The sequence below is a fragment of the Anser anser genome, assembly GCF_964211835.1.
Source record: "Anser anser genome assembly, chromosome: 22".
NCBI lineage: Eukaryota > Metazoa > Chordata > Aves > Anseriformes > Anatidae > Anser > Anser anser.
Window position 1 is genome coordinate 3,566,505 of NC_139743.1, and position 25,041 is coordinate 3,591,545.

Sequence of the window (25,041 nt, forward strand, 5' to 3'; positions counted from 1 at the left end):
TATCTCTTTCTGAGCTGGGAGAAGCAAGTCATTTCGCTATCATCCCTTAGGAATATTTACTAGTCTTGATGGCTGGACTTTCCAAACTCCGGAACTAGCAGAAGCACGGCCGCTCGCAGCTCTGCAGAGCGATGTGCTGTACCGAAGGCGCTCATTTACTCTAACGAGTGGCTAAGGCAGAGCGGCCATAAATTGACCCCGGGGTTTGTCAGCAAGTCACGTACCTCGCAAGAGGCAGCTGAGATATAGGTGTGAGCCCTGCGTGAGAGGCAGCACGGGCTGCAGAAGCACAGAAATGCCATCCCAGATGAGAGCCCAGGCATGCAACCCTTCCTCACCCCCAAACCTCACAGAAGAGCTTGTCCTTTTGTCACCAAGTGGATTTAGGACTTCTCAGACAACAACCAGCTGCACGTGAGTGCAATTAGAGACGTTTCTCCTGAAGTAGGAAGCATTTTTTTCCTGCCCTCGATGCACATACATCACCTGTGTTAGCATTCAGGACCCCCCTGCCATCCCCAAACCCAGCTTCTCAGAGCTAAACAAGGTCTTTGCACATCGGTAACTGGATGGAAGCCCCACAGAGATGGGAAAAGGCTAAACAGGATGCATTTCAAGGGCGCACGTGCAATTCTCTGGGCACAGGCAGTCCAGCTTGGCTGATACAGACACCACTGATTGCTGAGGGCTTCTTTATGAGTGACCACTGGAGGCTTGACCGTTTGCCATGTCCGAGCACGTTGCCACCATTCACAGGGAAGGTTGGCAGCACCACAGAGAGGGCAGGTGCTAGACTCCAGTTCTCTTTATCCCCCCCCAGCAGCACCTTGCCCAAGACCTCCCTCCTGGGCTCAGGCAGCCCAGCCGCAGCCAAAGGGACCCCACGAGGCACTGGGGCTTCTCCAGCCCCCAGCTGCGACGGGCTGCAGGGAGGCTGTGAAGAACTGCGGGCTAATCACCACCTCGCCACTCGTTTATTATCCTCATTAAGGGTGGTTGACACCTGCCCTGCTGAAGGGGAAGGTGAACTGAAGCCTGGCACACGCAGCAGGGTGGGAATTACAGGTAGGTGGCAAGTCGTAGCCTTTCCTCCCCGCTGCTGGGGGCTTGGGCAGCAATTCCATCACACGCTGCCTGCACACCTGTAGTGCTGGGGCAGCTTTTGGCCTTCCCTGAAACAAGCTCCCATCAAGCCCTCATCTTCAGAAGGCTTTGATAACCTTTCTGCTAACGAAGGGAGTGACCTTGGAGCTGGCAGCAAGAAGTGACACCTTGGGGCACCACGGAAGGGCCAGGGAGAGGAGCAGAGGGGCGAGGGGATGAGCACACACTGGTGCCCTTCAAGCTCTCCAACACCCTGCAGAGCCCAGGCGCACCCCCTGCCAGCAGCACAGCTTTCCCACATGGATGTCACCCCACAGCAGCACCTTTCCAGCCCCAAGGGATGAAGCCGTGTCCCCGTCCGTGCAGCCTCCCCAGGGACCCCCGCTGGGGGTGGGAGCAGCGCCCCTAAAATGCCCAGCACGGCCCGGGGGGCTCAGCAGGAGCCCAGCACCCCGTGGGCAGCGACCCGAGCACCTTCCCCAGCCCTGGCACTCCAGCCCCAGAGCAAATCCCACCCCGGGGCAGCCTCGGAGCTCGCAGCCACCTCCTCTGGGGGGGGAAGATGGAGCGAGGAGAGCCCAGCCTCCCGTCCTCCGCAGGGAAGGGCTTGGAGTGCTGCTGCCTGCTCCTTAATGCATCTGCATGGAAATGAAGGCCTGAACCACCTCCAGCTATTACAGCAGCACCCAGGCAGAGGCTGTAACCCTTGCGTGGAAAAGCAGCGCTCCCCGCTGATTTGCTTGGCCCCAGGAATGTGGTGCTGGGGTCACCTCCTGCTTCAGCTGCCTGAAAGCACCGGTGGCACCACCCCATCCCCGCGGGGCCGGACGCGTCCCCAGCTCTGCACCAGCTCCCTTCAGCCTCCCTCAGCTCCTCCAGGAGGTGGGGAACAACCCAGGGACCGCAGGCAGCAGCCGCATCGATGCCGAATACAGAGTCCAGGTCCCGAGGGGACAGCAGGGACGTGGCCCAGCTGGGTCACAGCATGGTGCCACCAGGAAGGCCGGGCAGGCACACCGGGCAGGACGGGGGATGCACCAGAGGCCACGCACACCTGCTGCTGGCCTTCCTCCAGAGCCACCAGCCCAGGACTCCAGCAAACCACAGCTTGCACGCTCGCTCTAAAAAGCATAGACAAGGATTTTTGCCCCGTGGGTGACAGGAGAGGGAGAGATGTGGGAAACGGGTCAGTAAAACCAAGCGGTGAAAGGGAGCTCGCACACCTCATCCCTTCCCCTTTAAGTTGTGCTTGCTCCCTTCTCTCCCACGGAAACGAAACCCAACAGCCTTTCCAAGAGGCAGCTGCTGCTAGCAAAAGTCAGGAAATGGATTTCCAAAATATTTGGTACAGCTCTGCTAGCAGGTGATGATGGCAATATGCAGATCGTATGCCTTCAGGTTTATTCCTAAAGGATCTCCAAGCAGGGAAAGGGTAACTCACAGAATTACAACACAAAAATATGTAGCTGGCTATAATTTAGATTTCAAAGACAAGAAACATTCTGGACCCGAACCAGCCACTGCAAACGCTTCCCATTAAAGCACGCTTTGTAGCTGCTGCGACATCCAAACACCTTCCTCCCTCATGCCCTCCTAGGAAGTCGCACTCATTAGCAGTCTGCTTATTTGGGTGTGAGATGACTTCATATCATCCACGGCACAGCTCAAAACTCACATGCTGCCATGTCAGAAGGATTCCTGCCACAAAGACACGCTTCCAGTTTTATTCTTGCTCTCGCTTCGTCAGCTGCTTCAAACGAGGACAGAGCGCTCCTCATCCCTCCACCTCGGACCATATGGGCAGAACCGCGGGCGCTGCAGCAGAACGCGCCCCGTGCCATCGCTGCCCAGACCTAAGCCTGCAGCTCCCAACCAGCCTCCGTCTCCGGCAAGGGCTGCTCGGTAGCACATCCCTGGCACTCGCAACCCGAGCGAGGCAGTCTCTATTCCTCCGGAGAGCAAACGCACCAAGAAATATAGGGTTGCCTATTTCGATTTTCTCATCCAAAAGCAGGAGCAGCCCTAAACCTACGCCGGGTGCAGGTAAGGGCTCCGGGCAAGTTGCCATCATGGCTCCTTGTGCTGGGAAATGTTGGCTATCCGCGGGCTAAACGCACGCCGGGCATGGCGAGGAGCTCAGTGCTGCAGCCTTCTCCTCCGTGCATTTAATGAGGTTTCCATGTTTCATTTCAGAGAAACGAGCGCTGTGCCACGCTGGGGGGCCGAGATGGGGAGAGATTAAAAAATGCAAGCTGCATAGTTCACTGCACCCAATACAGGAACATAATGTAAATATAATGCCAATATAAATCAGCAGGCAGAGAGACCCAGCAAGAACATGCAGGGAGATGCTTTCCCAGCTCAAAGCCTCTCAGTTTTGACCACTGTGCTCTTCATCACACTGCTCGCCACTCGCATCCCCTCCTCCTCGGTGCGGCTGCTCACACTCACGCCACCAGACCTTCTTTCTGCTCAACTCTCTGCTTGTTTGCTTGCCAAACACCTATTTTTTTGTTGTTGTTTTACGAGCAAGGGAGAAATAAGCAGATGCAGCCCATTCAGAGATTTCTAAACTTCAGCGGTCCCCTGGATCAAATGTTTATCTGCTTTTAGTTTCTACTCGAGCTCTTGTTCTACAGCAGGAACATATTAAAAGGTTGTGCTTCGATGCCCAGAAATATTAAGTATCTGAAAGGTTTATCGTGCATTAAGCAATTCATTTTTTTTATCCTATTATTATAATGAAACTTCCATTGTATTGCTGTCCTCTCTTTGGAACCATTTCACTTTAACGCTTTCCATCACCAAGACGGCTCAATACTGAAGATACATTTTATTTCTCAAAAAAAGAGAAAATGAGGCCACAAGGACTTGTGCTAATGGAGGCTTTTAATATGCTCTTCTCAGAAGAGATAGCTCTGTGGGAAGAGAGCCCTTTTCCAAAGAAGCTGGGGCTCAAAACATGCAAAAGCAATAACCTGGTGCAGCTCGTTATTATTTTGACTACTGGGGGTGGAGGTAGAGGAACTGTGGTGTCCTCGATGGCTATTTGTTTCCGGTTTTGGTGGTGGTTGTTTTTTTTTTTTTTTTCCTTTTAGCACAGTAAAAATGCAAATGTAAGCAAAGCAGACGCTGGCACGTTCAGCTCAGCAGATCCTAAACAAAAGCGATTTTGGTTAAAGCTCCCAAATGCAGTTTTAGTCCAGCTCCAATAAAGCAGCTATTCCATAATTAATAATTGATGGAATAATTGATCATCGCCATGCCACTGGACAGGATGCCCTATTAAACCTTGGTAAATATTTTTCGTTGGATTAGCATTAAGATAGATGTGTAATTCAATAGACAGCAAGAGAAGTCTCATGTAAGGAGCCAGCTCTGTTCCCTTTTATTTCTCTTTCCTCATTGCCTAAAATTCCCCCTTTGCTGTTCTCAAATGTCAAAAAAGATAATTAGGGCAAATGTCATCTTATATCCTCTGAGCACACAATTTTCCAAAAGGTGGGCACTTTCATCGCTACATCTGCGGATCGGGTGATGCACAAAGAGGTAATTTATTATAGGGACATAATTAAAAATTCCCACAGAACTGGAAACGGGCAATTCCTTTATGTAACATCGATTGATTGTTGTAACAAACGCCCTGTGATTTAACTATGCATGTTACGTGCAGCTCCTTGGCTTTCTTTTTTAATTGCATCCGTAGCGGAGACTTGGTTTAGAGTATTACCTCCATAGATTCGGGTAGCGTTCACTTAATCTCCAACTTTAATTTAATCTCTAATCTTTAAGTGTGCATCTCCTCGGCACACTTGTTTCACGATTATTTTTTTCCCACCCGATCTGATTTATACCGAACCACCGGGCTGCACTTCACACAGCCCTCCTGGAGGAAAGGATGGGGTTTTTAAAGCACCGCTGGGTTTAGCCTGTCTTATGGGATTAGGATATCGCTCTAAGTAGTCCCGGAAAAGCGGGGACACCAGAACAAAGCTCTCCAAAGTACCGCCGCAAGCCCCGGCAGGTCCCGTCGGGGCGGCGGGCAGCCCGCACCCCGGGGGGCTCCGGCACCGCTGGGGGCTCGGGCTCGGCTCCGAGAGCCCCTGCGCCCCCCGGGGGCCGGGCGGCACCCCGAGCCCCCCGCCGGGACCCCCGGAGCGCTCCGCGGGGGGCGCCGCGCCCGTGGCCCCGGAGCCCCGTGGGGGCGCACGGAGGGGGTGCTGGGCACCGGGGGGGGGGGTGCAGGGCACCGGGGGGAGCCCGCCGCGTCCCCGCTGCCGGGCGCCACGTACCTTTCGGCAAAGAGTAGAGCAGGAAAAAAGTTACCAGCCACATGCCATAAAGAGCACCTATGGCCCCGGGGTGCGGCGCAATTGCGGACGGTGCGGTGCCCCCGGCGTGCCGCGCTCCCTGCCGCCGCGCTGCCAGCCAGGTTGAGATGCCCAGAGCCGAGCTCGCAGCCGCTCCTCCTCCTCCTCCTCCTCTCCTCCTCCTCCTCCTCCTCCTCCCCCCCCCCTCTCCCGGCGAGTGGCGTCGGGCGGGTGGGCCGGGCTGCGCGCACTGCCCGCCCCCGCGCCCCGCGCCCCGCCGCTCGCCCCCGGGCCCTCGTGCCCGGGGGGTGCCCGCTCGCAGCCTTCCTCAGCCCCCCCCCGGCTGGCGGCAGGGGCCGGGGGCGCGCACGGGGGTCGAGAGGAGGCGGCCGGTGCCGGACGCGCTCCGGGGAGGCGAGCCTGGAGCGCTCCAGGTACGCTCCCCATCCTCTGCGAGCCCGGACGTCACCCGTGCCAAGGGGGCTGCTCCCTCGGGGGAGCTGTGTCCTAGCCCCACGGCCGCTCCTCCAGGCTGTGTGCGCAGTGCTGTGCCCAGGACAGCCGAGGTGTGCAGCACCACTCCGCCGCGGGCCGCCTGGAAACTTCTTTGCAGCCCCGGGACAGAAATGAGGTGACACCAGCCCTGCCTTGCTGCTCCCCGCAGGGCCCAGCAGACCTCCCCGGCACAAGCATCGCTCCAGCCGGCGGGCAACAAATACAAATTGATGCTTTACTTTGGGGTATGTTTATCTAAGGCTTATCTCAAGCCTAGGATCTTACTCCCCAAGTCTTGGTCACAACCAAAGCCTACTTGTCTGGACCATTCGAGGAGCTCAGAATGCTTTTTCTTGAACTGATTATAATGGTTTTGCTTTGCTTTCCAAGGCAACCTTTTCAATCCTAATTTGTAGGAAAATAAACAGAAAGACCGAAGTATGCTGATTTCAAACAGAAGAATGAGAGAAAAAACACTTTTTTAAAAAAGTTTAGATTTAGTTGAAAACGTAACATCATCTCTCAGTAAAAACAACTGAATAAAAGCAACTCCTTAGCCATTTCCAACCTGCACCTCTTCACTGGGATCCTTCCTACCTGGGAGTGCTTTGGAATAGCCAAAGACCTCACCATGCCACTGAGGTGCCCCTTGCACTGTGCAGGAAGGCCATCGCCATTTTGCACAGGAGGGACACAGAAGCCAGGAGGGCTGAGGCTCCCTCACGCCCACCCCACAGCCCCCTTCCCCTCCCCAAAGCCAGACTCTCCACATCCTTGTTCTATTGATGAGCAGGATGAGGCCCGCACAGACCTCAGCTCCAAGAAGTCAACAGCAGAGGTGGGAGAGAACCCCGTGCAGGTCTGGCCTGATGCCACAGCCCTTCCTCCTCCTCCTCCTCCTCCCCCCGAGGCAGTGCTTCACCTTCCTGGGTGCTGCGAGCTCCATCACCACCCCCTACACAGCCGTTCTGGGCTGCCTCAGCAGCTCTGTCACCGTGTGTGGGTGTCCCCGCGCGCAGCCCTCCCACCCGTGCACGTGCACCTCCCCTGCCAGCTCATCCCCAGCTGGGGCCGTGCCACCAGCGTCCCCAGACGTGACGAAGCACTGGGTGCTGCCCACCCTGCGCCCACGCACCCCTCCAGGAAGCGAGGTGTCAACAGCCAGCTCCATCCGTGTGCAGATGTTAGCTGACACCTCGCAAGGAAATTGGTATTCAGGCCCATTCCCAAGGCCACAAGCAAGTCCCAGGCTCTGGGGAGTGCCAGCCACATGCCAAGCATCTGCCCCTTCCCTCCCCAGCAGCTGCTGCAGGATGGCAGCACAGCCGAGCCTGCTAACGGGAATCTTCCAGCTACAAAAACTGCCAGAGCCTCCTGCTGCCCTCACACCGTGGCCAGGTGCTGAGCACCGAACAAAGCAGGGGTGCGGGGCTGGCAGGGTGCTCACTGGTGCAGCACCCACGGGACCGCACAGATCTCCCTCTGAGGCACACGTGCAGGGGGAGTGAATGCACTCAGTGCTTCACTATTAGCTCCCCCAGCTATTCAGCACCCCTAGGGGGTTTCCATCACTCCTAGCCCCCACCGAGAGCACTAACCTCACCCTGCCTATAGCCCCTTCCTCCCGGGGAAGGCAGCACCTGCCTGCAAGGCGGGAGGGAGCTCAGGAGGAGACGAGGAGAGCCCAGCGGGGCAGATGACCAGCCCTGGGTCACACTCGGGGAGCCACGGCGAGCCCTTGAGCTGCCCGTGCTGTTCATTCCTGCCCTTGTGCTCCTCCACTGATTGCGCAGCCAAGGCCATTTGTCAGCCTCCCGCGCCAGACGCGCTCTGCACCAGCCCCGCGGGTCTGGCAGCAGGGCAGGCAGCCAGGCCCTCCCGGAGCTGGCTCCTACGAGCCCACACCTGGGACTCCAGCTCCATTTACAGCAGCCACCGTTTAGGGATATTCGACTTCCCACAGCTCCCACATTTGAATGCTCGCAGGAAGCTTTTGTGCATCTCCTTTGCATGAGTGCTCAGCCCGGGCAGCCGCTGTCCTGCTACCAAGTACCCCATCAGCTGGCAGGGAGCGTCACGGGCTTTGTGCAGCTGGGATCAGGAAGGGATAAAGTTCATCACAGGAGTTGTTTAGGCTGCTCCAACCTGCACCAACACACCGGGACACGTGCATGTCAGACTCCCCTAAGCCACACGCTGCTAACAGAGAGCAAGCAGCCTGCCACGGCCAGCAGCACGCCCAGCTGCACAGCTAGCTAAAGGTGATGCTCACACCATAAAAATACTTACCTGGCCCAAACTCCACAAGACCCATGGGAAATTACAGCAACACATGTCCTGGTCCCTGGCGGATTTCCTCCCTTCAGGCAAGGGACGGTCCCTGCTCATCCCGGAGCACAGCAGGGGCTCTCCCCCACACACTTCTGCCTCTGCCCTAGCACATGGAGCGATGCTGCCCCAGCAGCTCTAGCCCAAGCAGATTTTTCTGGCTCTAACTTTTTCACTCTGGGTCTGGATCACATTTACACTCAGCTCCCGTATCCCCTGTGCCCCGGAGCCCCGGGGATTGCAAGGTGCCCAGAGCTCAGCACCCTGCTAGCTCACCGGCTGCTTTCCTTGGGACGTTTCTTCCCCCAGGAACAAAAAGCTGCTGGCATTCAGAGGAGTGTCAGGGAAAGCGGCCCGAAGGAGGGTGCTCCCAGCCCCCCCAGAGCACCCACATCCAGCTGCAGCCCCCAGCTTCGGCCCCGTCCCGAGGGCCCCTCCAGGGGCAGGGGCGCAGCAGCAGGCACCGGGCACCGCCGCGCCGCGACCCCCGGCCCCCGGGGCTCGGCCCCGCGCCCTGCCCCGGCCCGGCCCGGCTCCTGCCCGCAGCTCGCTTGGCTTCTGCCTCCCCCTAGCGTCGCAGAGCGGAGAGGCTCGTCCCGGCCGGGCCGAGCACGGAGCTGGAGGGCCCGGCCCCGTGGGGATGCTCCCGGGCTCCTCAGCCCCGGCCCGGCCCCCGTGCGCCCACCCCGGGGTGCCCGGAGCGCACAGGGCGCCACCGGTGACTCCTCGCAACCGCTGCTCCGGGGCGTGTGCAACAGGGAAACGGGGACTGAAATGTTATTTACTTCACCTGGGAGGATAATTTAAGACCGTGGAGCACCGCTGCTTTGGCAGCTCCGTTGCTATTGATGGATGCGCTGCCTTTTCCGAGAGCCGAACAAAGGGAGAAGGAGGCATGTGGCTGGCTCCCCGCCAGCCCGGCCCCATCTCCCCACGTCGTCAAGTGTTCCTCTTTGGCTCCATTAGTCACCATTTGCTGCTCTCCTGTTTTAACTAACGAGGAGACATTTTGCTTCGCGTTTCCTCCCAGGCCAAACGCATCCCTGGCATGGCGGAGATGGCAGAGCAGTGCTGGCAGGCTCCCGGCGGGGCGAGACGAGCAGCCAGCATCTCTGGCTGCTGCTCCTTGTTGTGTCCTGGTGCCTCCCCTCCTCGTATTTACGGTGGATTGAGCACAAAAGGAGCTGGTCGGAGCCCCTCTCCCTTGTACCCTTCTGTCCAGAGGCTGGCGAACAGTTGGTGCCCGGGGGCAGCCGTTCTCACCTGGGCGCCTTCCCCGAGGAAAAGGGCACTCCGTCTGTCCACGGTATTATTACCCGATCCCCTTTGTGTCACAGAAAAGATTTCCTCTCAGAAGATTAATGGCTCAAGGGAGTGTGAGAGAAATCCTCCAAGATTGCCTGGTTGAGGGAAGAAGCTGAATGCTTCCTTCCCGAGGCCAGCAGCTCCCAGCTGACCCTTGGGGCTGGGGCTGGTCCCGTGGGCACCCCCTGATGGGGGCTGCGGCTCCCCTGCCCCAGCCCTGGGGGGAGCAGGAGCCTTTTGCTGGGGCAGTGATGGGAGGAAAGCAGCCGAGCAAGGACGTGGTGGCCTTTCCTTGTGACCTCGCCACTCCCCTAGCTCCTGGCACCAATGCCCAAAGTGAAGGACCGCAGAGGTGCGTGCCGGGGAGCGGACTCCCCGACCTGGGGGCTGTGCACGTCCGTGTGCCCACCCCATGGTCCGGGGCTGCCAGCAGGACACCTGCCCCGGCACGGGGAGGCCACCTATTGTACACCTTCCCTTCTGGTGGTCCTGGTTCCCCAGCTCCATCCTGCTCTGATAACAGCCTGGTCTCCAAACATACGCCCAGAGCAGCCTGCAGCTCCCCGGGGACCGCTCTCCGTGTCACCCCGTGTCCGCTGGCACAGCCCCCAGCCGGGTGTGCAAAGGGCTGTGCAAGCGTGCGTGCACGCGCGCGGCGGCGGTGAGCCATGCAGAATAATGCTATTAATGCCATCTGGTGCCGAGACAGAGATCCCCCCGCACAGGGAGCCAGACACGGCTTTTCTCTCCCATTAATCTGCCCCCCACCCCTGAGCCGCAGGGGCCGGGCGTGCAGGGCTCTCCGGGGGGGCTGGTGCCAGGGGACGCGCACCCTGAAGGGCATGCGTGTCCCCGAGCCCCCCCGCGGCCGCACACGGGGGAAAATGGGGAGCCCTGAGCCTGGAGGCCATGAGGGCCCCTCCTGAGGATGGGTTCCGTCTCCCACACCAGCTGCACCCCCGGATGCTGCGCCCTTGGCTCCTTCTTTTGGGGGGACGCAGCCACAGGGTGCCCCCAGAGCAGGGGGCGGGCAGGGCCAGCCCTTGGCTCGTGCCTCGTCGGTGCCATAAAATGGGGGCTGCTCCCCTCCCCGAGGGGCTCCGGCTCCTGCTGGAGCTGTGCGAAGCTGCCACGAGTCTTTATTAGTGGGTCAGTGTCAAATCAAAATTATATTTCAAAATAATCTCCTTACCGTGTTCAGTAAGCACCTCAGATTATACAAATTGCACGGATTTTGTCTAATAACCTCCCCCCCGGCTAATCCTATTTTCCTGTCAATGTCTGACCTCGACTGAAGCCCAAATGAACCAGGTGAGCCAGTTTCTCCTCCGCCAGCAGGGTGGGGGCGTTCGGCTTTGCAGAACACGGAGCGATACGCGCTGAAACCCTCTGGGGCCCTGGACCCATCAGGGGCTAAATTAAAAAAAAAATTTAAAATAAAAAAAAGTGAAATAAAGTAAATTGAAAATAAAATAACAGAATGAAGTGAAATCAATAAAATAATAAAATAAACAATAAAATAAATCCAATGAAATAAAATAATATAAAATAATGGAATGGAATAAATGGAATGGAATGGAATGAAATGAAATGAAATAATGAAATGAAATGAAATGATTTCGTTTTATTTCGTAATAAATAAATTATTAATTAATAATAAACGATATTTTATTTATTATTTATTTATTATATTTATTATATTATATAATTATATAATATATATTATTATATATATATTATATATATATATTATATATATAATATTATATAATTATATAATTATATATTATTTATTTATATTTATTTATTAATAAATAAATAATAAAATTTATTTATTAATAAATATTATTAATATTTTGATAATTATAATTATAATCAATAATATAATTAATAATTAATTAATAATTATAATCAATAATTATCATAAATATTATTAATAAATAATAAAATGTAATTAATTAATAAATAATAAAATATAATAGTTATTTAATTAATAATAACATATTTAACTTATTAATGAAATGTTCTTTATTGTTTTATTTATTAATTAATTATATTTAATAAAATTAAACAAAAATTTATTTTATGAAATAATATAATTTTACTTTATTTATAAAATAAATAAAATTTTGATTTTAATTTTAATTTTATTTACAAATTAAAATATAAAATAAAATAATAAAAAATAATAAAAAATAATAAAAAATAAAATAAAATAAAATAAAATAAAATAAAATAAAATAAAATAAAATAAAATAAAATAAAATAAAATAAAATAAAATAAAATAAAATAAAATAAAATAAAATAATAAAATAAAATAAAATAGGGGAAGTGCTGGCGGGGAGGGCACCAGAGGAAGCCCCCAGCCCGGCGATGGGGGGCGGACCCCAGCCCCGCGGGGGGGCAGCACGGCCCCCGGCAGCCGCGCACCGCCCGCCGCCAGGTGTCCGCCGTGTGCTGCCGGCTGCGGCGCTCCGTGCCCACGGCGCTGGGATTCCCTCCTCAGCACCCAGCTGCAGGAGACGTTGCTCGGTTTTGGGCTGCGAAGCCAAAGATCCGGAGGCAGAAACGCCCCCCCCCCCCCCGCCCGTGCCCAGCTCGAGCGCTCCGAGAGGAACAGGCGCGCCCCGAGCCCCTCGCACCCAGCTCGTGCCCGCGTGTGCCCACAGCCTGCGTGGCTCGGGCTGGGCACCCCAGGAGAAGGGCAGGATTTGGGCACCCACCGCCCACACTCACTCAACGGGGACGTTTCGGCAAAGCCACCCAGGTGGCCGGGAACAGGGACGCCCCCCCCCGCCTCTGCGGGACCCGACACGAACCAAGGAAACCAAGAGCCAGCCCCTTCGTGCCGCCGGGGTGCAGAGGGACCAGCAGGGACCCGTGCTGGCTCTGCATGGTGGAAGATGCCCGCAGGGCATTGGTGCTGGGCCGGGAGAGTGGGCGGCCCAAACGCCTGGGGCACAAAGTTTAACCTGTCTCAGCTGGAACTTTATTAGCCACGAAACACTCGCAGGATCTGACGGAGGGGAAAGCACGAGGGCAATTTGCGTCCCGGCCTCGCCCGGGGTGAGCAGGGGAATGGCGGAGGCACTGGAGCGGGGCAAGGGGTGGCCCTTGGCAAGGACAGCTCTGCCTCGGACCAAGCTCTCCTTCCACGGCATCGTGGCAGCTCTGAAACCGGAGGGAGTGGGAGGTTACGGCGCGTCCTGGCTCCTCTCCTCCTGAGCCAGGCGCCCACATGGGCATTTCCTCGAAGCCTCGCGGGGCTCCCAGCATCACCCCCAGCCCTGGCAGCCCCGGGGAGCCCGGCTGCCAGCCCGCAGCATCTCCTGCGGCCTACCTGCAGCTACAGGTCCTCCTCGTTTCCTTGTCTGCGGAGCAAAAAGCAAGGGGAGAGGCGTTACACGGGGCGACGTGGCTGAGACGCAGGGAGGGTGAGCCAAGTCCCCTGCGGCCAGCAGGAGAGGTGAGGCCGACCTAAAACCATACCCACCTCCTCTTCTTCTTCCCTCCGCAGTGGAACCGCTGGCCTGGGGGCAAGAGGAGCAGCTGAGGCCTCTCGTGGCTGCAGCCCCTGCCCCAGCTCCCCCCCGAAACCCCCCCGAAGCGGTGCTGCTCCCAGGGCTGTCCCCCCGCTGGGACCACCAGCTCTGCCTCCTGCGGGCTGTCCCTCTGCCTCCGCGCCGGGGCTGGCCCCCTGCACAGCACCCACAGCCCAGTGCTGGGCGGTGCCGACCCCACGTGCTGCCTCCTGGCCCCCAGTGCTCCCCAGCAGAGCCCGAGCACTCTCCTGGGTGCCCATGCATCCCCCCAAGCTGCCCCTGTGTTTGCAGACGCAGGTGGTTTTCTTATATTTCTCCCCAAAACTCTTCAGCAATGTCCCTGCACGCTGCTGGAAGCCCGCAGGGGGTGATGCAGGCAGCAGGGGCGGTTTGCAGGAGCCTGGCACCACATCCCCCGGGGAGCTGCCGAGGGCTGAGGGCTCTGGGAAAGCTGATTTCTCACTCTGGGAATGTCAGAGTTTTCTCTGCTATTTTTAATTACTGACCTTCCCTCTGAAAGCCTTGACGCTGGCAGAGAAACTCTAAATATTTATGTGGTCTCCTTCCCAACTCGCTTTCTGTTGGGAACGTGCCCCGGTGGAAATTTCCCAGGCGTTTCGGGCTGCGGAGGGTCCCCAGCCCTGGCGTGGGGGGTCAGGGACAGCACCCCGAGGAGGGAGGTGAGGGAGGGTCCCCGCAGGGGAGCAGCACCAGGAGGGCACCCAGCCCTCCCGAGGCACTTACTGAGGATGATGAGGAGCCCGATGACAAATGCCACGACGGCGAAGATCAGCCCCCCGTTGCGGATGGTCTCATAGTCTGGGGGGGAGGAGAGCCGCCGGGGTCAGCCTGGGGAGGTGGGAGGTGGGCTGCAGCCCCCGGCCGCCCGGCTCGCACTTACCGTAGCTGAACCTGTCCAGGCCCTGCTCGGGTGCTTGCTCTGGAAGAGAGGAGAGAGCCCAGTGGGAGCCAGAGCCTGGGCCGGGCTCGCAGCGGGCACCTGGACGGGGCGGTGAGGTGGGAAGGACGAGGAGCGAGGGCTGCGAGGAAGAGCGCTCTGATTTCCTCCAGGTTCAGCCGAGCCAGAAAAGGATTCCCAAATTCCTGGTGTCACCCCAGTGAACTCGAAGCTCACCGTGCGTTCGCAGGACGCATTTGCAGGGTGCACGGGTCCTGAGCTCCAGGTGAAGCTGTGCTCAGGGACCCGGCTCGATGGTTAGCAGAAAGCGGTCGCTGTTTGCCCAGGCTGCACAGGGCAGTGGCGCCTCTCCAGAGCACAGAGCAGCCCCCGAGCTGCCACCTTCTCTGGCAGCCTTCCTCCTCACCAGCAGCCTCATCCTCCTGAAGGCTGCGTGTCACCGCGTGGGCCACCTTACCTGCTGGCACATCTTTGCGAGGGGCACTTTGGCCGGAGAAATCCCCCTGGGAAGCCGATCCTGAAATCAGGAGGGCCCAGCCCCGCTCCTCGCACTGCGATGTGCCCGATCCTGCCGGGTGGCTGGGCAGGGTGCTGCGTGCTACCCCCCCTGCGGCCCCCGGCACCCTTACCGTCACCCATCATGTCAGCGTGCCGTCCGGCGGGCGTCTCGCTCTGGGAGCGGGCACCCAGGGGGAAGCGCGTTAATTGGGAGACAAACCTCATTAAACATTAACGGCCTCGGTGTAATGTTTATCGCAGTCACGCGGGGAGGCACGGGGCTCCCGCCCACCCTGGGGAGGGAGGCCCAGGAGGGGAGGGGGGCAGGCAGGGGGTGCGCCCACGGTGCCAGCCCAGGATCGGAGTGTCCCTGTGCCAGCCGGGAGGGGAGCAGCGCGCCCTGCCCCGCTTCCCAAGCATCAGGCCAGCCGGGCTGCCCTCCTGCTGCGGAGGTGAGAGCCAGCACGGGGCAGAGGGAAGGGCTGGGTGGGACTGAGCTTTGCTGGGGAGAAGTGGGCAGCGTGCCCGGCATGCCAGGTCCCCGCAGCAGCCGGGTCAGCGCTCCCCAGCCAGCACCGAGCCATCCCGGGTGGCCTGGCTGCAGCACGGCGATGCCCGTGCCAGGATGCTGCACCCCTCGCCAACTGGGCCAGCCCCGGCCTCCGGCAGGCAGCAGGCTGCTCGATCCAGTTTGCCCTCCTCCCAAAATCAGCATGCAGGAGTCACGCGCCCAGGCTGCTTGGCGAGGAGTGCCCCAGCCCCAGCCCGTCCCCACACCTTGGGGAGAAGCCAGGCCCCAGGAGGGTGCACGTGGGGCCCTCTGAGCATCCCTGGTGCCACGAAGCTGAGGCACTGCTCAGCTCAGAGCCTCACCAGCGGGAAGTGCCCAGCAGGCAGGACAAGGGCGCTCTGTGCCCGCGTCCCTCGGGGCTGGCTCGCTGCTCACGCGCTGCCTTCGCCCGGCCTCTGGCCATTGTTAAAAGTGCTGCTGGCTGCAGAAAGGAGCACGGCACCGAGGGAGCTGCGACAGCCCCGAGCACAAAGCCCTGTCTGTGCTGCCCGGGGTGGGGGGGCACTGCCACTGCCCCCACCCAGGAGCCAGGCTGGCGGCACTGGGGGACAGCGTGGGAAGGGACCCGGCTCTCCGTGCCCGGCTCCTTCCCCGCGGGGACGGGCAGAGCTGCGCCCTGCCTTTCTCCCCACGCTGCCCACGTGGCTGCTGGCCCAAACCTGCAGGAAACCCAAGCGCCCCCCACACGGACAGTCCCCCCCGCACCCCATTTCCCAGCCCCTCGCAGCCCAGGGCTGCCCCTGCCCCGTTCCCCCCTGCAGACTACGCAGCCAGGCACAGGTAGAAACCAAGTTTTATTCCTTGCCCCCTCGGCTGACAGCAGCGAACACACCCGTCCCTTCCCACAGCAGCACGCGCTCCCGCTCAGAAGGAAACACGGTAGCTGGGTTTATTTCACAACAGTCAGGGTATTGCCGTTTGCACACACCACGGGGTTTGCTTTGTTTCGTGTTAACACCGACGGCACGCCACGGACACCACGGTCACTCCAACACCGACACCGGGACACGCACACAGCAACACTGGGGGCTGGGGGCACGGAGGGGGCTGCGGCTGGGGAGCAGCACGGAGATGGGGGGAGCAGAGGCTCTGGGTGGCAGCAGGATGGAAGGGACGAGGTACACAGGACACAGTCCCTCTGCCTTGCACGGAGGGGATGGAGCGTGCTCCCCGTCCCCGGTGCCACCAGGGGATGTGACAGCACAGAGGGACAGAGCCCACCCACAGCACCTCCAGAAGCCCTCGCAAAGCCTCCCGGAGGAGGAGAGCCTTGTCCCGGCATGCTGACAGCACCACTGCTAAGGGACAAATGCAGCAGTGATGCAGGCAGCCATGTCCTGGGCCTCAGCACCGGGGGAAATGCCGCTGCCCCTTGCTGCCACAGACAGGGCTTTGTTTCAGCCGTGTTTGTGCCGAGCCCTGGGGGCGGCTCAGCCCGCCCAGCTCCATCCCGTGGCACGCGGAGCAGAGCGGGGGCGAGGAGCTGGTTCATGCTGGTTCGCCACCCTCGCTCACGGTGACCCCGTGCCAGGGGATTTCACAGCCCCCTCTGCCCCCCCAGCGGCTTCACACACTCTGAGCAGCATCCTGCCCCGACAGCATGGTCCTGCCCAGGGATGGAGGGTGCTGAGCAGATGGGACAGGGCCGCACCAGGAGGCTCCCCCTGCCTCACGCCCGGCACCAAGGTGTCCCAGCAGAGCTGAGCCCCGGGATCACCCCTGGGTGCCTGCAGGATTATTGCTGAGCCACAACGTGCAGCAGGGCAGCAGCACCGTGCGGGGCAGGCTGCTTCCTGCTGCTCCCAATGCAGCCCACAGAAAGCTGGAAAAGCCCCAAAATGCTGCTGGACTGGTCCACCAGGGGGATGGTGCCCAGCACTGGCACCACCACGCACCAGCGCTCGGCAGCCCCCCTGGTCTGAGCTGGACGGGGGCTGCCCGAGGGGCTTGGTCCATGCGCGGCACCGGGCTCCAGGCACAGCCCCAGGGCTCTCCATGCCCTGCAGCTCCTGTGCCCAGGCTCGGGACGGAGCAGGGGAATTTCTGCAGCACCCCAGAGGTGCTCCACAAACCCCCGGAGGCTGCTCGGCCCCTCGGTGGTCCCTGGGCAGGTCGCCAGGGGCAGGATGTGGGTGGCCAGCCCGGCTCCGAGAGGCAAACCAGAGGGAACACGGGCTGGCCGGGGACATCTGCCCGCACCCAGCCCCATCACACTCACAGCACAAGAAAGGTGAGGAGAAATCACTATTACAACATCGGCAACAAGGAGTCCTAGAGGCAACGATCACCTTACAGGAACATCACACAGCACTGGAGGCACAGGACGAGGGGAGCTTGGTCAGGCTGGGAGGCAGAGATCTGGTGTGGAAGTACGGAGGGTAACACGGGCACAGCAGCGCCGCATCTCCCTGGGGGGACCTGGTGCTGTGGGGTCAGTTTCCTTGCAGGCAGTTGGTGTCTGCAGTCCGAGCGTCTGTCCTCGGGTCGCTGGGTCTGCGCGGGGAGGACGGCAGCGAGTGAGGCCAGCGGCAGCACCGCATCCCCCAGCGACCCACACTCTCCTGCCACCGCAGGCTCCACGTTCGGCCCCTCTCCAAAAGCAGACCGCAGCCCAGGAGCTCGGAGAAACTCGGGCTGCAGGGTCCTTGGGCAGGCAGGAGGCGAAATGCCCTCGGGGGTTTGCACCCAGCTCTCTAGAAGCCCTAAAAATAAAACCGCTCGGCGGTGGAAGAGCACAATGGAAGGAAATGTGCTGCTAAGGAAAATCCGGGCAGATGCTTCCTTTTCCTGCCGTGCTGCCCAGGCCTTGCAGAACCTGGGGCTCAGCAGCACCGCACGGTTCCCTGCCCCAGCCCCGTGCTGGGGATGCTGAGCTGCACAGAGCAGAGGGGGGGCCCTGCAGCAACCCCCATGCGCAGCCCCGGCTGTGACAGCCCCGGTGCCCCCACCCGTGCTGGGACTCACCGCATGGCTCTGGTTCAGTTCTCTGCTTTCTGTGCTCCCGTTGCTGCAAAGGGAAGAGCAGAGGGGCTGCGGAGCCTGGCCGAGGACAACCCCCCTGCCCAGGGCTGGGTGCTCGGCCAGCAGCCGGTGCCATGCAGCTGCACAGCACACGGACCAGGAGCCTTACCGTTTGAGGCAATCAAGTTCTCAGCCTGAGCCTCTTCATCCCCCGGAGCTCTGCAAGGACAGGAGCACAGTGAGGGCAGCTGGGACCAGCAGCCCATCCCCTGGCGCATGAGGGATGCTGAGGAAGGTGCCCAGGAGCACAAACTGCTGCTTTCCCACCCGGGAGCTGTGCAGCGGGGCGTCCCTGCATGCTGGGCACCAGGCACCCAAAGCGATGCTCGCAGGGGGCACCCATCCCACCCGGGGTGCTCCTGGGATGAGCTGGGCACGGGGCAGAGATTCACCAAGGAGGGACGCTGCCCTCACTCACCTGGGCTTCTGGTTAAAACTGCACCTGCACCTCCTGCCTGCAAGAGGAGAGAAACACCGTCAGCGAGGCCAAGTGGGACTGGGCCACGGCCTTTCCCGACGGCTGCCCCAGCCCTCCCCCGAGCCCCGCTCCCCAGCTCACTGAGGATAAGCAGGATGCCAACGGTGAACAGGACCACGGCAAACACCAGCCCGCCGATCCTCAGGCTTTGGTAATCTGTGGGAGGAGACAGAGAGACCCGTTTCTGCCAGGTTCAGGGGAGGGACAACAGCTTCTGCTCCCCATGGCACACACGTGCGCATCTCTGCCAGCATGGCGATGCTCACCGTAGTTAAAGGGATCTTCCTCCTTCTCCTGGGTGCCCACTGGAAATAAGCAGACAAAGAGTGTAAGGCGAGCACACTGTGGGGTGAGCAAGCCTCCCGGCTCAGCCCCTGCACCCAGCACCGCCCTCCTGCTCCATGACAGGGCTCTGTGCTGCCTCCTGCTCATGGCAGGGCTCTGTGCTGCCCCACGCCACCCCCCCTCTGACCCAGCAATTGCCCCAGCAGGTTTCTGCTGCATTTTCTGGCACCCAGAGGCACCGGTACCCACCATCTGCCATGGCCGCCGGCACCAGCAGGGAGCACAGGACGATCAGCGCCGCATCCATGGCTGCTGCGAGAGAGGGGAGAGCGGGGTCGGCACCTGCAGGAGATGGGCACCAGGGCGCACGGGAAGGGCTGCAGGCAACGTGTGCCCGACTGCAAGGGAGAAGCCCTGGGCTGAGCCCCCCCTGCCACCAGCGGGGATGGGGAGAATGAGAAACACCCGGCAGACCCAGCCCCAACCCCAGGTGCCACAGCTGTGCCCCGGCCACCCCAGGACACTGAGGCTCATGGGGGGCAAAGGATGTGCTGGGAAGGGCTGCAGCAGGCAGGCAGACAGTCATTTTGTGCGGGACCTGTGCTGCATTTTGAGCAGCCTCTGTGCTGCCGGGGCTGCAGCAGGACCCCCGAGGCGCTGGCCCTGCTCGTGGCACAGCTGCCAGCACCGGCTCAAGGTCGTGCCGCACGCGATGGGGCGAGCAGGGGGGCTGCGATCTCCCCATCAAGGTCAAGGCTGCGTCCTTCACTCGGAGCATGTTTTAATTTATGCCAATTAGCATAGCAATTACCTTCCTACAATGAGGCCTGTGACCCTTGATAGCTAGCTCGTGGCTGCGCTTGCCCCCCAGCTCCCCGCGCTCACCTGCGGCAGCAAGGAGGGCCCGTAAATAACCTGGGTCCTGCCTGACGGCGCAGTCTGTCCCCGTCCCTTCACCAGCACCGACCTGCTGTGCCTTGCGCGGGGCCAGGAGGTGCTGAGCATTGCCCCCCAGACTTCTGGGGAACACTGAGGACCCACATCCCCACAGGGGCTCAGAAAACACAGAGCTGCCAAGACAGCACCCTGCACCCCTGGGCGCTGCCGTGGCCTCGGCTCCATGGATGCAGCTCCTGCGAGGGACCGAGACCAGGAGGGCAGAGGTAGGTCTGGCCCTGCCTCCCCGACCACCTGCAGCCGCTCACCTGTGTGTTTGTCTGCGTTTTGTGGCTGCCAGGTGGTCACCAAGCCCCCAGCGATGCGGCTTCGCTGCGCTCTTGCTTCCCACCGAGAAGCCAGGGAGTGTCAGGGGGGCACCCACGGGTGCAAAGCGCAGAGGGGCCACCACGCTGTGTGCTGGGGGACACGGAGCTGGGGCCACCCTAAAGCACCGGGGTGGGCCCGGTGCCAGCTCCCTGCGCACGGTGCCGGGCGCGGTGGCCATACATGGTGTGGGGCACGGGCAGACATGCGGAGGGCTCGCTGCTGGCGCGGGCAGGACGGGGTTATCGGGGCCCTGCGCGGCACCGATAGCACCGCACGCTGCTGAGCCGCTGCAGCTGCCGTGTTGGATGAGCTCCGATAAGGAAGGGGCCCTCGACAGCAGGAATTCAGCAAGCTGGCGGATGCGGATCCCTACAGCCCCTCCAGAGCCTGACCCAAGCTCTGTCCCAGCCCCCCCAGCTGTCAGAGGGGTGGCAGGCAGCTCGGGCTCCATGGGCACCAGGGTCCCCCGGACCCTCTCTGGTCCCCATTGCACTGTTTGAGGACCCCCAGGAGCCCTGCAGGACCCCCACCAGCCCTGCCCACCTTGGAAGCAGCCCCTGGCCCCGCCGAGGCAGGGAGCACGTTTCCACAACCCCATTTATTCACCGTACCGAGTCGCTTCCCATGATAATTCACGTCCTTCCCTCCCTTTCCGTGTCCTGTCATTTTGAAGCAAATGTGCTTTATCTGAACGCTGGAGGCTTTCATTTCCCCTGCCTGCAGCTGCCGCTGCCATTGTGCGGCGTGGGGCTGCGCTGCCGCCGGAGCGTGCCGCTGGCTGCCTCTGCCCAGGCAATCCCCCTCGCTCGCCCAGGCACGTAATGCTGGATAATTACCAGGTTTTAGAAACGCGTACAAAGAGCCCAACAGCTGGTGATACAGTAACTTCTGGTTGCACATTTTCCTACGGCCTTTATCTCACGTCCTTTAACTGTTTTCTGCCCGGGCGGCCCGTGCCAAGCCAGGCACCACCTGGCAGCAGGCTGTGCGCGCACCGAGGGGCCGTGCCGAGCCGGGGGCCAGGCACAGGCGCTGCTGTCAATCCCCTGCTCGCTTTTTGGCTTCTCGAGCTCAGTGCAGCCGAGCTGAGCTTTTCGCCAAGCCAAGCGCACAGCACACATATGTTCTTTGTTTTGCTAACTCGGTTCTTGCAGCTCACACACTTCTGCACGCTAAAACTTAGCTCCACGCGAGCTAACCGTCGGGCCTGGCAGTGTCCTCGCCAGAAAAACAAACACGGCATTCTGGAGTGCAGATGAGCCCGCTTCTCCTCCAAGGCAGCATATGCTCTGTGAAACGTCACAGGTTTTTGGGGTTGTTTCAAGCTGGCCCACCCACTTTTTTTTTTTTTTTTTTTTTTTTGTGTGAAGCTGAAGCAAAGCGAGAAAAGCAAACACTGCACGGGGTTTGCCTTCAGCCTGAAGCACTCGGGGCACGGAGCCGCTGCTCGTGGCCAAACCCCGCTGTGCCCCAGCAGAGGGGCAGCAGGACAGCAGGCACCGCACAAGGGGTGGCTGCACGGCCCCGCTCCCCGGCACGCGGCACTGCATCCCCCCCGTTACTGACCCCAAGTTTGCAGCCGCCAAACAAAGCACCAAGGCGCCTGTACAAACCACTGTGACCGGGGAGCGCGGCGCTCGGCACGTGACTTGAATCAAAACATGTTTTTTTCCTCTTAAAACTGCGATCGGCTGTAAAGCAGGGAGGCAGAGCGGCACAGGAAGCGGGGCAGCGGTGCCCAGAGCTCTCCTGCCCTCCCGCCCTGGCCCAGTCAGCAGTTTTAATGGGGAAAACAAAATATTGCCCCCCCCCTCCAATCTCCTATCCCCACCCCTATGGGGCCAGCAGTGCTCCGGGGGCTCAGCCAAGCTCTGCAGGCGGGGGCATCCTCAGCTTTTGGCAGCAGCAGGGCTCTGCTTGGGGCAGGGGGAGACACGAGGTGCTCTTGTGAGCCCGGCGGTATATGAGGACGCAGACGGGGCAGGAGGAGGACACCAGGCATTTGGGAGAGGCTCCCAGGGCTGGGAGCAGCTCCCAGGCACCGGAGCTGGCCGGAGGCTTCCCCGGCCTGCTGCCTCTTTGCCGAGCCTGCAGCCAGCCTGCCTCGCTCCATGCAGGGCACAGCCACTGCCCACAGCCTCCTGCTTCTGGAGAACCCCTCCTCGCCATTCTGCACGTCGTCTGGGCACTGCCCGCGTGTGTGCTGTGTGTGCGAGGGGGAGGAGAGGGGGGAAATCCAGGCAGAGGGACCCGGTCCCTCCTGATGAGCTCTCCGAAGCACTGCAAATCGTGCCAGAGCAAGGCAGGTGAATTTGTAATGGTCTTGCGTCTTGAAGCACCCTTTCCCTTTCCATTGTTTTGCAGAGATCAGCCCTGTCAAGTCTCAGCGATCACAGCCTAATGCTGGGCAGCCTCCTTCCGTCAGGAGCCCCGAGGGCACCTCCTGGAGATCAGACCTAGTTAAGATCTCCAGTTTCTGTGCAAAGCCCCCAAGACCGTGGCAGCAGCGCTCGGTTGCCTGGAGCGTTGAGGAGTGTGCATGTGTGAATGGACATTTCCAGCTACGCATCGATGTGCTCTTCTGCCATTTCACGTCAGCATCAATCTGGCTATTAATGTGCCTGTTGTTGTGCCTCGCTCCTAAATGAGAGGGAAGGAGGATTTTCTGCCCCCACCATGCCAGCACGGACAGCACTTCCCAGATTTGCTGCCGATTCAAAGGCTGGCCAGGTAGAAGACACAACTGACCCGACTAACATCAGGTTATCTCTCGTGTATCTGGGGCACCGCCCCAAGGCGGAGGATATTCAAAGAAAACCCTCTCCAGGAGCCCCAGGAACCCAAACTTCAGCCCTGCTCTGGCTGAACGAGACTCATGCAGACCCCCAGGGACCCGCCCTGACCTCACAAAAACACACGATCATAGGGGATCACTGAACACAGCTAACCAAGGCTCTGCCCGCACCCCGTGCTCCGTCCCTCACCCACACCTTGGTGCCGAACTTGCCTCCTGGAGGGTTTCTTCCAGCCCCGGGGCGGTTTGCCCCAAAGCATCAGGGACTGCTGGACAAATCCACGTGCCTGTTACGGGGCTCGCTCGCAGCCCCCGGCACGCTGAGCCGTTTCCCCAGGCGACAGGAGCAGGCTCGCCAGCGGCTCCGCTTGCCCTGTGTTTGAGAGCAGCCTCCAGCGCAGTGAGGCTGCTAATGGCTGCCGGCAGGGAAAGCCCTCAGCCCCAGCTGAGCAACAGCCGCCTCCTCCCGCCTGCTGGCTCCTCGTTTGCTTAGATCAGCAGGTGCCATAAAGCTCCAGTTTGCAAATGTCCCTGCCCGGTGCCGCGGCACACCCGGCTGGAGCCCAGGCTCCACTCGCCAAGCTGGGGAGTTGAGGCGGAGGTGACCTGGTGGCTCCCGGTGCTGAGAGAAGTCCAGATCGCCACCAAGCACCGCAAGAACAGCCCAAGAGAACTATTCCAAGCTCCCATGCATCCACAGTGCTCCCACCATCAGCTGAGCATCAAATAAGGGGTGTTTTCTGTGGGGCGACCTGCTCCTGGATGCTGTTCCAACCAGGAACCACCACCGACAAGCACCATGAGGGGCAGCCGAGGCACGGCCACCCCACAGGACGTCCCCGCACACCCCAGTGCCCTCCCCATGCTCGGGTACACGACAGCTGCAGGGCCTGGAGGCTCTTTTACAACCTGGAAACACACAAACATCCCAAAAGGCAAACACAGGGGAACAGCTACACACACAGCCCCCCGCTTACCGTACTGGGAGCTGTCCTCACCACGAAGTCTCACCTCCCGACAAAAGCGCGACTCCTCGCAAGCCTCAGGAAAGGAGCTCAGCTCCAAGCAGGGCCGTGAAACGCGAGCCTCACGAGAGGAAGACGTGGGCAGCGCTACGTCCCGTGGGCACGGGGTGTTTGCTGGCCGCCCGGCGAGCAGGCTGCAACAGGTGGCCTGGCGCTGCCGCGGCCGCGCTCCGTGCTGGCAGCTTTCCCTCGCGCGCTCCCATATCTCCACCCCGTGCTGCCTCTGAACACAGCACCCAGACAGCACTCCGGAGCCACCTCCATCTCCAGCCGGGAGCGAAAACACCCCTGGGACTGAAAATCCCAGCGGGAGCCAGCGGCACCTCCGAGCACCGCGGGCTGGCCCAAACGCGTGCTGGGGATTGCTCCACGTCCTAATCCACGCTCGGCTTTCCCGGGGGGCCGCCCTGCCACGCTGCACGGCTCACTCACAACCCCACAAACCACCTGTCACTTTCCCTCCCACGGCGATATTCCTGCAAGATCCGAGTTCCACCGCATGGCCTCCGACGTCTGTTCCTTCGTTCACCAAGCGCTAATTACACACCCGGAGCGCCACGCTCTCCCTCTCCTCCCGCACGCCTTCCCGGGATAACGCGCCCAGCTGTTTACCACCGCCACGGCGTTACCGAAATATTTACCAACATCACCCAAACGCTGCCAGCGGGGCGCAGCCCCCTCCCCTGTCCCCACCATCCCCACGGAGCCCGGCGAGCACCGGCGGGGGCGACGCGCGCCCAGGGTGTGCCCACGGTGGTCTCCGGTGGGCACGGCCGTGCCCGAGCATCCTCCCCGCGGGGAGGGGAGGGGGGGGGACCGGGATCCAGGCGACGAGGGGACGAGGGGACCGCGGTACCACCGTTACCATGGCAGCCGCCGGGCCGGGGATGCGGGCGGCCCGAGGCGCACGGCGATGCCCCGGGCCCCGACGGCTCCCCCCCGGCGCACGGCGACCCCCGGGGGCACGACCCCGGCACCCCTCGGTTGCCCCCCCGAGGCGGTGCCGGGCAGCCGAAAGGCGCTGGGGGGATGCTGGGGGGCGTGAGGCTGTGCCCCCCTTCCCCCGGACCCACCTGAGCTCGCCGGGGTGGGGGGGGGA

At 60.1% G+C, this 25,041-nt stretch overlaps 2 protein-coding genes across 6 annotated transcripts in view; both read right to left on the minus strand.

Moving 5' to 3' along the window:
* The window catches only part of DSCAML1 (DS cell adhesion molecule like 1), a 103,175-nt gene extending 94,425 nt beyond the window's left edge, over positions 1-8,750 (minus strand). The window contains exons 1-3 of one of the 5 annotated variants that reach the window (XM_083808477.1): positions 8,630-8,661; positions 8,514-8,556; positions 8,199-8,269 (exon numbers count right to left, since the gene is read on the minus strand). In XM_083808477.1, coding sequence (XP_083664603.1) covers positions 8,199-8,223 — 25 coding nt within the window. In that variant the 5' untranslated portion in view covers positions 8,224-8,269; positions 8,514-8,556; positions 8,630-8,661. Of the gene's footprint in view, positions 1-5,396; positions 5,600-8,198; positions 8,486-8,513 lie in introns of those variants that run through there. The other 4 variants (XM_083808476.1, XM_083808478.1, XM_083808475.1 and 1 more) reach the window with 4 other exon arrangements.
* Positions 8,751-12,509: 3,759 nt separating this feature from the next.
* LOC310885228 (uncharacterized protein) lies at positions 12,510-23,096 on the minus strand. The gene is made up of 13 exons (XM_083808299.1): positions 20,735-23,096; positions 19,107-19,169; positions 18,839-18,877; positions 18,654-18,728; positions 18,513-18,549; positions 18,204-18,253; positions 16,299-16,368; positions 14,462-14,628; positions 13,987-14,025; positions 13,830-13,904; positions 13,037-13,073; positions 12,884-12,914; positions 12,510-12,714 (listed from the first exon to the last, which is right to left on the minus strand). The coding sequence occupies exons 1-12, from the start codon at positions 21,021-21,023 to the stop codon at positions 12,890-12,892; spliced, it is 966 nt and encodes a 321-aa protein (XP_083664425.1). The 5' UTR covers positions 21,024-23,096; the 3' UTR covers positions 12,510-12,714; positions 12,884-12,889.
* Positions 23,097-25,041: the final 1,945 nt, after the last annotated feature.

What these genes read in the sequence shown, in the direction of transcription:
- LOC310885228 (XM_083808299.1), bottom strand. Translation starts at nt 21,023, where the DNA reads ATGTGCAACCAGAAGTTACTGTATCACCAGCTGTTGGGCTCTTTGTAC. An exon ending in GCCGGCGGCCATGGCAGATG is followed by an intron (nt 18,878 to 19,106) that starts GTGGGTACCGGT and finishes GCTTATTTCCAG; the next exon opens with TGGGCACCCAGGAGAAGGAG. An exon ending in CGAGGGCTTCTGGAGGTGCT is followed by an intron (nt 14,629 to 16,298) that starts GTGGGTGGGCTC and finishes GGTGACGGTAAG; the next exon opens with GGTGCCGGGGGCCGCAGGGG.